The following is a 12171-nucleotide window of genomic DNA, read 5'->3' on the forward strand; positions in this document are numbered from 1 at the left end:
ACAAATAACACATCCAATGTAACAAAAAAATTTTGCAAACCAAATTTTCATGTTGAAAAATTTCACGAAATTCAGTCGTATTATCGGCGCCGTTAATACAATTAAAACCATTGGATTCATTTTTATTTTTTGCGTTTATAATGTTTTCTTTATACAGTCCGTATTAAAGATATAGTAAACCGTAACAATTGCAGCGCTAACATTCAAAATTCGTAAGATAAATAATAAAACATACCAATCATTGACAAAAACATGATTTGAAAATTTTGATTAAACAATCAAAATGTCTATGATTGTGAATATCTAACCAATAACATATAATTCATCATAATTGCTAAGCTTTACCCTATCTAAATCAATTTAAAGTTTTATAATTTTCATTTTAACTTTTTGTTTTATTTTCGTTACACTCAGAGTTGGCAACCAAAAAATAATAATTTTTTTTTTTAAAACAATTCTATTACAGGGTAAAGGATGTTTAGGAACGAATCGTTCTAACTCTAGTAATTAAGGATATATGTAAAAGTAATTACAATCGGAGATAGCGGATTCGATTCCCGGAATACAATATTACATATTTCACACTTTGTGTATTAATTTCATAGGCGTGCCTAAGCTCACAAAGAAATTCTCTAAAGAAGCAGTAGTGTCCTCTGTGTACCATAATACCACACTGCGATCGCCAACCCACCTGCCAAGCATGGCGATTATGGTATACACCCTGTAGATAACTTTAGGGAAGGCCTATGCACTGCAATAGGCGTTTATGAACTAAAAGAACGACGATCACAAAAAAAAATTGAGACAGTTGTGGGCTTTTCCAGGTCACGTTGTAAACATTATAAATGTGTTTTGAATTAAATTTCTATCATATTGAGCTCTATGCATTTTCCGAAGTAAGCAATAATATTGATAAATTAAAAAAAAAATACAAACTAGAGTGGTCTGTAAGAAAAGGACCAATATTTAGCCACTTCCGCACATGCAGTGGTAGTCGTGCAGCAAAGTGCACCGCCCGCCAGCCTGACAAATGCGCTTGCGGCAAACAATGCGAACTACACAACTGCCACCGTCAAATCACTCAACACGTGTTTCACCCCTCCAGGGGGCATATTCAGGACTACCACTGCATGTGCGGAAGTGGCTAAATATTGGTCCTTTTCTTACTTAGGATGGACTTCCGCAAGGTAACGCCTGATTCCATTAAATATTTACACTGGTCTGTTTTTGGATAATCCGTCATATATACTGGACAACTGGATCATTTCCCTAATAATTCTGGTAGACTATTTTATCATCATTGCCCCAGCCGACAGATGCTTCACTGCAAGACAAAGGTCACAAAGATCGTCACAAAGGAAACTTGAGTATGTAGTCTAATTATCCACGCCGAGTCTACCGGCACGTGTTTGAGTCTTGAAAACTTTTCGAATCCACTTTAAAGGAGTAATTCTTCGAACAACATTTGTTAACTGAACTATTTATTCAGACAAAATCCTGTAATTAAATCAGTTAATAATGCATTTCCTAGTTGGAATCGTTTCCAGTAAACAAAATGGCGACGTTATCCAGGCACGAGTCGGCACCGTTTGCACAAAAGATATCGCGCGATCTATACAATTAACTACCCGATTCTAGTTTCAGATTGTGCGCGGCGTTATCTCTTACGCGTGGAACGAAATAGTTTCCACTTCGTTTCATTGTTATACAGGATGATTGGTTATAGGTGTAAAAGAAAATTAATATATATTACATTTGACAGCGAAAACACTTACAATCATCCTTGTATAAAATAATTACGCTGAAATATGTTACAGTACCCAACGATAAATATTGCACATCGATCATTAGAAAGAGACAATCGGCTAATTTCGGCTTCGGAGCACTATCTCTGTCCCACACTACCTATGTTATGTTTTGTCAGTCGTTGTATTTCGGGCGACAGAGATAACGCTCTATGAAGCCGAAAACACTTCTTCTTATTATATTATAATTATGTTATTACCACTGATTTTAATAAAAGGTATATCAAACATTATTTGACTTTACTTCTTTAAAAATTTTACGCAAATTGACAATCATCCTGTATATCTTGCTAAACACTATAACATATTAGCGTATAGCGTAAATTGAATTGGGTTTTATCGTTGTCGTTCACCATAGCTACACTCCATAATCCGGTAAGGCTACATTATTTGAAAGGTCATTGTGGACACAGCTTTGAGTGCACCAGATTTAGCTGATAAGCAGATGCTGTTCAGATTGATTGGGGGCAAGACATCTCTTGAGGAAACCTTTATTTGAGTTGTCATTTCGTTGTCTTTTCGAGAATACTCCGAAAAGGCTGAAGCTCGGCTCATCGATCAAAACTCTTCAATGCAATCTTCATAACGTGACATGTCCGCCATTTTGAAAAGTGTCAGCTATGGAAGCACAGACAGAGGATACCCAATGCTTCTAATGTTACTAGATGACCCAGCTTCCTCGCGGTATTACGAATACGAAGTAAGTATGTAGAAGCAACTAAAGCTCTTAGGATGCTCAATGGTGTTACAGTGAGATGATGATACTAAACTATTTTAATGCAGAATCTTAGACAATGATAAGTCAGTGGTTAAAAACTGTGGTTTATGGTTAAAGGTGGTGGTGGTGATGTTGTTACTGCTAGACCGAAGGCAGGGTAAGTAGAAGGCTTCATCGGAATTGATTTCGCGGAATTAAAGACCCCACGAAGTTAACAAGATACACAAGTCTGATGACATTCGTACTGAGGTAGTAAACTATGCTCGTGTAATTATAAATGTGCGACTTGTAACAGAAGCAAAGCCTACTCGACGATCAATGGTGGGATACCGAGGACCGGGATCGCCCTCGCTGTGGGCGGAACGGGGGCGGGCAGCTCTTCTGGAAGCGCTTTTGCTTCGGTTTTTTGGTTTGTGAAATTTGTTGAAGTAATTGCTGTTGTGATGAGGCCTATTTGCAGTGTCCTGAGTAACTGAGGTGTGGTGTGGTGTATGGGTTGTGAAAACCTTGAGATCGAATCAGTTTGCGCGCCTTTCTAATCTTGGAGGATGTATCAAAGTGGATTCAAAGTAGTTATTTAAGCAAACCTAACAAAATTCCAGGACTTTTGATATTACTCCGGACTGGTGACAATTATATCAGGAAATAAATCACTTGAATCTCTCTAACCTTTACACCTCTTTCGTCTTATTGATATGATATACCTTACACAATTCTTTATCAACATCATCCTATAAATCAACGGTTGTTAACAAACTTTACAAATACGATAATTAACTATTGATACAAAAGATCATCTTTATTAAGACATTTCTAGAAAATAAAATAAGTTTAAATAAAACAATTAAAAACAAATTTATTGCTCGAATATAGATATGCTGTAGGCTTTAAGAACATTACATATAATACAAGCCCTAGAAACATTCTAAAACAAAAGCGAATCGACACAAAGTAATTCAACTATACAAACAAACCGTAGTTTTACGATTATATACCTTAACTATACAGAGTTAATGATTAAAATTAAAACACTGTAAGTGATATAGCTGTTTTAATATAGTTCTGCGTAATGTCCACACAGGTGTAGGAGAAATGTAAACACACACGCGTGCCCAAGAGCGCAGCACGGCGTCGAATAAACAAACCATTCGTCCCGGACTTGAAGACACTACAAAATAATACGATCGTCAGGTTACATCTAACTATATCTTTTAGAACTTACAAAGTCTTAAAGAACTTATAGAAATAAAAATATAACTTATTAATGTTCATATTAAAGAGGATACATGCAAGCTGCAAGACTTGGTATCAGGTTACCTGGGCTCATTTATAATATCTTTTTTTTATGGCTCCCACTATTGGCAGCCTCTCGTACCCCCTATCTGGAGTGGGACAGGGACTTTATTTACAAATAATTTTTTCAGGGTTTTATCTTTATTCTACACTCACTTTCATTATTCTCAATTTCTTTTATTCTTTCCTTTTATCCTTCACAATATCTTGCAATCTTTTTTTGTTCTTTTATTCCTTCCTGCTTTCATCGCTTTCCTTTCCTCATCTTTTTTACTCTTAGGTGGCTAGGGAAATTTATAATATCTAGTGGTGATTGGTGTACTGAAGTAATGCCCGGTGTAGAAATGGCTAAAGCTTCAATGAAAAATTTGGAGAATGTATCAGTGAAATCCAAAGAAACACCAATATAAAACTAATAGTTGCGTGCTGTTGAGTTTGTTGAGAAACGTTTTTGAATAAAGTTTATTATTAATAAGATAAGCTAGTATAAGCTAGTATAAGTATTAATAATAAGCTTCAAATTTGGCCTCCGAAAATATGATCATGTTTCGGAATTTCGCGCTAAGCTCAATTGGTTACCCATAAGGCTTCGCCGGAATGCTCACATACTTTATCTACTCTATAATATTCTTTTCAATCCACTTACTCCCTCTTATCTCAAATCAAGGTTTCAATTTCTTCATGATACACATGTGAGTTCTTTGAGATCATCAGATAATCTGGAATTAAAAATTCCGGCGCATTCTTTCTCGTTTATGGCCAATTCTTTCACCACGCAGGCCGTTCGATTGTGAAATGATTTACCGCTGACAATAAGACGTGCCAAGTCACTACCTATTTTTAATAAAATGGTTAAAAATTATTTACTAGATCTATGATTATTTATACCTTCATTCATTACTTTTTCTTCCTTTGTTTCTTTATATTATCCGAGGCAAGTGCGATCTAAATCAGTTTGATGTTTTTATTTATTATTGTATTTTTATAATATGTATTAAACCTTTTTTATTATAAGTATTTATGTTATATACGTATGTATGTATGTCTATGTATGTTTATGTATATTTATGTTCATTTGTTTGTGAATATGTATTTTTTTGTACACGTGAACTACCCTTTATAAGTACTATTATCTTTTCCTTATTATGGTTGTCTGTAAGAGATTGCCTTGAGTGATAAGACCGCCCATTGTACTTTTCTGTATATTATTGTATCTGTATATTATGTATCTTATCGTGTACAATAAAGAATATTAAATAAATAAAATAAAATATGAAATTTAGGAATAGGTTTTATATAAACACAAGAATTGGAAATAAATGGGCAATTGTGGTTGCGGAGGTTGGATGGTGACATTCACCGGAGTGGTCGCGTTTACAGAACGCTAAAGTTTTAACAGTGAGCGAGAGAGGAAATTTTTAATATCTAGGATACAGGCTGGACCTAACAGTGTGAAACATGAACGCTTATGTCTCGTAAGGTAAAGGGTAGACGCATTGAAGAAGTTGTAGTTTGCGACTAATAAAAATACCGTGGATCCTCATGAATAAATACTGGACTATCTGGTTCGCTTGCATATAATCTTCGAGTATTTTGAACATGGAAGAGTTCAAGGTATAAATGAAGATGACCTAATCGTTGATCTGATGCAGTTATAAAAGCATGCAGAAAATTCTACAGAAAATTGTTAGCTGATACTGACATGATTGACCAAGACGTCCAATCACAGGAGAACGACTAAAATGGAGAAACATGTAATGTTTGACAAGTATTAAACTTTCTTTTTTTTTCAGGCTACCCCCAAATATCGTCACAATGATCCGTACTACGCTGCCATCATCTGTCGACCTCAAGCTACCTTAATTATATCGTCGGTCTACCTTGTGGGAGACTTGCTCACGCCGCGTCTACCGGCTCCTGGTTGCCACGTGAGAAACTTCAACGGCCATTGGTTGAACGAGCTATACAGCTGATCTTGGTTATTCTGCGGATCTCCGCAGCGAAATTCACGAAATTCCAGGCATAGTCCTCTCCATTGCTCTCTGGATGACTTTAACCTTTCTTATAAAGTTCGTGAAAAAAGTGACCACGTCTCGTCTCGTCGCTTCTCGTGCTTCTATTGTTACTAGATGACCCAGCTTCCTCGCGGTATTACGAATATGAAGTAAGTACGTAGAAACAGCTAAAGCTCTTAGGATGCTCAATGGTGTTACAGTGAGATGATGATACTAAAGTATTTCAATGCAGAATCTTAGACAATGATGAAGTCAGTGATTCGTTCGTGAAAAAAGTGACCACGTCTCGTCTCGTCTCCTAAACTGTCTACCATTTACAAATTCGATATTACAATGTATTATTATATAAATATATACAAATATACAGCCTGCTATTAACAATGCAACATACGGTTGCGTAATACAAAACACTACGCAATATCTTCATTCTCACCTTGACACAAGACGGTATTAACCTAATAATTCATCTAGCTACGGCGTGCTTAATAAGAAATATTGTAATCCATTGCTCTTTAACCATTGAGATAAGCTTCGCAGACACTATTTACCTAAACAATGCATGCAAAAGTGAGTGGTACGACCAGTAAAAGCACTAATAATCCTTGGCAGTGTTATACATTTTAAAGCATCACATCGTATTATCCTTCAAGGTTATATCTTTTTGTAAGCAACCTTAAAGATTCACAAGCGTTGTATATATGTTTAAAAATACCATACTATCCTTGATAATGTACGCAACCACTGCACCTGCAACACTTTACACAGGTCGTCGCTTTCTACATAACAAAACAAAACATCACCCACCACGCCACAACACCCGTTTTTAGTAAGCGGCCGCCCGCTCCCTAACCGCGAACAGCGTGGGCGAACCGTGGTTGGATCCGGATCCCTCTTCGGCTCACCACGCTGTCGTCCCATCCCGCAAGCACACTCCAGCAACACACCCCGTCAAAGCTCTACCGCGAAGAGCCTTAACAACGTGCGAGCGTCCCCGTACAACTGGTAGGCGCCCCACCAGTTCTTAGTTTCTAGTTTTAAATCTAGTTCACGGACCCTTCCGCTCCGTGAACTCAGTACCGATGAAGCTGTAAAAGCCTTGGGGCTAACAGCATTAACATGTTCAGAAACAATAGATGATGATGTATCTATTTGAGAGCACCATATACTCAAAAGTAGTGTCAATATAACATGATACTTTAGGATAAAGTAATGTTATTTTTATCGCTTCCTAGTAAGCATTTAACTACCAACTTGCTTATTGGAAAGCGACAATATAGTCGAAGATGAAGCACAGACTCGGTAAGAATAATAAACTGTATTCGTAATCGACATCAACGGCAGATTTGATGAAGAACACTAAACGCGAGATGCAGAGTAATAGGGTGAACTGAGGTCATATCCTTTGGATTCTTGTCACCAGTTACTTCATGGAGGGTCCGCCTTAGAGACCTAAGAGCTAAGAATTTTGCTAATCTAGTACAGTAATTGATATAATGTTCCAAGCCGAGATTCCTATGGAAATTCTCTGGTTTAGTAAGTCAAAGTTCAACAGTTTTAAAGTGTTAAATTATAACATACCCTTTCTCCCCGGGTCCAAGCTTGTTGTTCTCGACGACGGCGGTAGCGCGGAGCCGGTGATCAGGCTGTTCACCTAACAGCTTCTCACATCTACCGTTGTTCAAATGCTCCCTTGCAACACTTAATGCGTCACTTTTAACATCTTTACCACTAGTCACTTCACTTTCAACTCTCACTTCGCACTCCACTGTAATTTTTAATTTCTCGCTGGTATCCTGTTCGTGTTTCTCCGGTTCGTGGTTCGTTTCCTTTACTTCTGGTTCCTTCTTGTTCTCTGGTATTCCGTTTGCTATGACCGGCGCTGGTTTTGCCTGGTGTGACTTCGGTTGAGATTTGGGTGATGATATCGTTGGTTTGCTTTCTATAGCGCCGTTTTCATTTATCGACGTGACGTAGACGGCAGAGTTTGCAATGTATCCGTTCAACTCTTGCCTGTTCTCGGGCTGCGTCCGTTTTTTTCTGTTTAACTGTAAAATAGATAAACCATTGATATATTAAATCAATACGTATTATAAAATAACTTTAAAAAAAGAACACTGCAATCCACGAAGTAAGAATACAGGATACTGTATACTACGCGACAAACAAGTGTTTTCTTCCTATCATAATGGAATTTTAACGAGAACGTATTACCATGTTTAATGTATCTAATATTAGATATAAGGTTCTCTCATTATAACTTAAACTATTTGCGTCATACAGAAATGTATTTTAAAGTAATATGTAAAAATGAATTTATTTACTTATTTATTTATTGTTAGAAGAATTGTATTGTTAGAAATGTGTTTTAAGGTAACAACTAAAGATCAAATTATTTATTGTATAGTTAGAAATGTGTTTTAAAGTAGTATGCAAATATTAATTTTTGTATTCGTATTTATTTATATATTTTTATTTCATTGTATACCAAAACTCTATAGAAAAACGAAAGCGTAACTAAATACCACAAATAATAAATAAAAAAGGAAACAATTTATACGCAAGTACAGGAGGCGGTTTTATCGCTCGTTATTGAAAAGGTTTTACATAAATACGAGCAAATAGCAAATGCTGTCCAATATCCTATTTTGAAGAAAAAGGAAGTGCTCTTTCACCATAATTTTAAAAGCTGAAAGCGATTTAGCGCATTTTATTGTTTCTGATAATTCATTCCATAACCTGACAGCGACAACAGTGAAAGATTTCTCCATAAATATAGTAGAATAGTTTATGTATGTATGTCTATGTATGTTTATATATGTATGTTTTGTACATCTTAACTACCCATTATTTATACATCTACTGTTTCCATAATATGGTTGTATGTAAGAGATTGCCTTGTGTGATAAGACCGCCCATTGTACTCTTTTGTTTATTATTATAAAACTATATAAATAAATAAACAGTTTTTACCAAATTTGATTTTTTTTATTCTTCTCACTACGTACTTAAGCGATCACTATAGATAATCTTAAGTGTATAATATTTTAAATTATTGAATAAATTAACATTGGCTTGAACTTCATATATTTATACGCGTTAAACGGGTGGCGGTGATGGACCTCCTTATTGATGATGAAGAAAATGGTGACCTTGAGTGATCTATGTATTACATATATACAGAGATTATTAATCATCGTGTTCTATTTACAATTCGACTCAAACACGATAGCTATGACTATATATATGAATACGGAAGCCATTAGTGAATGGCTTCGGAATTCAAATCAGCGTTCGAATTTCGAATTCGAGCAAGAATAGTTTAATACTAAAAATATTAGTGGTCGTAGTGGCAGATAATACGAATCTTTCTCACGTTAATACTACTTACTCTTGAACATCACAGTTTCCATTGTATAATAACAACTAGTAGTGAAGATATACCACTAAAAAGTACAAATATTTTTGCTTAAATTCGCAAACATCGGTACATGAGGGTTGGAACCACGCATGCATGAACGCAACCCTAAAATGGGTCAGAGTAAAGCCAATCCATTAACAATATTTCAAAACCAACCCGTTGTTTATTCGGTTGCATTTTCAACCCCAACTTAAAGTCCGTTACAAACGGAATATTCCACACTAGTAATTCCATACATGAGTCGCTTGCAAATTAAAAAATATTTAATCTTTTTGTTCTAAATAAATACTTTTGAAGTTATATATTTCATCAACAGATGATACTATATACTGGATAATTTGTTACAGGCGTAAACGCTATGGCGGAGTAAATGTAAAAAGCTCATTTGTCCTTAAAAACCTTTTTTATAGCTTTTACACTGTATAAAGAGAAACTTCTGATGTTATATTTATTTATTTATTTTCTATTCGAATGCTAAAGGATTTTTTGTTATTATTAGTATCTACATTCCACGTACATTAACGAATATACCTTCATTTTTAAAATTACTTTAAACATTGCTTACGTTTTTGCAAAAGTCACTTAACATTCATTGCATCTCTAATAATAGATAGCTGCAATGTTTTTATATTAAGTTATGCTTTTCAATGTAGTGCTTTTAAGGTCCCCGTTATAGGGACTTCTGTTTCACCCCTATCTTTAGAGGGACAGGAACTTTATTTAGTAATAATTTTTCCATTGTTACTATTTTATTTTTCTTTCTCTTTCTCATCCTACACATCTTCTATTGCTACATCCTCTATCATTCATCACATTTTCTTTTGTTCTCTTCCGTTCATTCACAATCCTTACACGCATCACTTGTCTGCCATCACCCCGTTCTTTAATATAATTTAATCCATAATTTCAAATTCCTTGTTCTTGTTTTTTTAAATTTACATTTATTTTATTTTATTCTCCTCTTCCATGCATTTTCTTTGTTCTCTTTTCTTCTATCTTCCATCACAATTTCTTTCCTTGTTTTTTATTCCTCTTTAACACAAGTGTTTTGATAAAACTGTTGATCATCAAATTCAAGTCCACCAAATTGTCGGCGTATGTATTGTATCAATTTGCAATGCTTCCGAAAAGGGCGAAGAAGCAATGGGGTTTTTGACCTGTGTACACTTTAGGCATTGTACTCGTGTTTGAGTACAATGTGTCTTCAGTGGAGTTGTTGTTGTGAGGTCCATGCTTGCTTTATTCTGAGTGATTGAGGAGGTTGATCAGTGTGATCACTGGGCTGTGGAAACCCTGTGACCTGATCAATAAGGATGTTCTAAAGACACCACTTTTTGGTCTTGGAAGGAGAAGGGGGAGTATAGCTCAAAGCACTCCTGGGCCGTTCGGAGGTTGCGCTCACTGTGGAGACGAACATTACGTTGATAAGGAAAACTATAATTCGACCAATGATAATTCTGTACTCTTATTCGTTTATTTATTTATTGTCGTTTAGTTTGTTTATAACAACTATAGTTAAAATCAGTCTGGATTATGTTTCAACGCATCACATAACTCTCAACGTATTTATTCATTTTATTCCTTAAAACTTATATCATATATGTATATCCTCGACATCAAAAGAAGAATGGCAGAGGAACAAAATTTAACAACTAGAACGTTATTGAGCTCCCTGAATGTGTTCAGATATAACAGTCAGCTGATAGACGCCCACTGCAAGAAGTATAGCGCTGCTCATATCTAACGACTTCTAGTGGCCTTGATTATGTCGTCGGTCTGCTAGCTCGTGATCACGACTGGAGAACTCTTCTATCTAGCGACCATTGGTTGCACATGCGATGTGCCACGCGCACCGCCACAGCAGACGAGACATACTTCGAGCTTCGAGTGACCATCTTCTGCGGATTTCCTAATTTATAACAGTGTAGCTCCAAGTGCGATACTATACTATACGACACGAGAATTAAATTTGTAATAATGGTTAAAAATCACGATTTGTTTTAATTAAAAATATAGAACTCCCTGATTAAAATGACGTCATACCTGCCACGTTACGTTCTGAACAAATAAATTACAACAAATGCTTTATACAATCTCTAGTCGATAACTAGAAATGGCTAGGAATCAATGGCGGAACGAACAATAGGCCGTCAGTTACGAGGCATTGTTGCAGGCGGTCGGAGACTGGCCGGAGATGAATCTGTTTAATGCAACTCACTAGCGCACCGACTCGCTCCGGACTTTGTTTTTCACACGAACGTGCTAAAATTGGCACGTGTTAATTATACACGTTGTGTCGTTAGATTTATACAGGGTGACTGGATATAGACATGTCTTCATCTTTATAATTGCAGCCGTAGAACTTTCACTGTTACACCATGGCCTCCCCCATAGATTTTCTATAAGACTGGTCGGAAACATGTATAGCAGTCGAATAATGTGGTACACCTTGTCCAAAAATCATTGGGTTCAAAAATAGTAAACATCACTTACTGTAACTAATGTAACATTTTTCAGTGATCACTTTATTTAAAGTTATTGTAAATTGGTGTAAAATCTTTCTCTCTCTCTCTCTCTCTCTATGTATATATATATATATATATATATATATATATATATATATATATATATATATATATATATATATATATATAAAACCCAATTCTCATTATTTATGCACTGATAAACGGTTATTTAAATAATAAGTTTTGTATTTCGAACACTGTAAAACTTTAATAATAACGTGATATTATTTTCACCGTAATTTACTTTTTTCCCCAAACGGCATCTGCAGGTTTCTGGGGTGGGAGCAGGCTAAGTCTAAAACCTATTTTAAGGTATCGAAGTTCGTGGGCCCCCTGAATCATTGGCAGGCCGCCGAGTGCTTACAACGCTTCGGCAGATCAAAAAAAAAAACAGTTT

The 12171-nt window shown here is 35.7% G+C and overlaps 1 protein-coding gene across 2 annotated transcripts in view; it reads right to left on the reverse strand.

The window, feature by feature from the left end:
* Nucleotides 1–12171, reverse strand: part of sdt (stardust) — a 218537-nt gene that overhangs the window by 173365 nt on the left and 33001 nt on the right. For both annotated transcript variants that reach the window (XM_068772484.1, XM_068772466.1), the window contains exon 3: nucleotides 7410–7876. In XM_068772484.1, the coding sequence (XP_068628585.1) occupies nucleotides 7410–7876 (467 nt within the window). The remainder of the gene's footprint in view (nucleotides 1–7409; nucleotides 7877–12171) is intronic.

Source organism: Battus philenor, unplaced genomic scaffold, assembly GCF_028537555.1.
Source record: "Battus philenor isolate CCGP_79_NKW_IND1 unplaced genomic scaffold, ilBatPhil1.0.hap1 SCAF_11, whole genome shotgun sequence".
NCBI lineage: Eukaryota > Metazoa > Arthropoda > Insecta > Lepidoptera > Papilionidae > Battus > Battus philenor.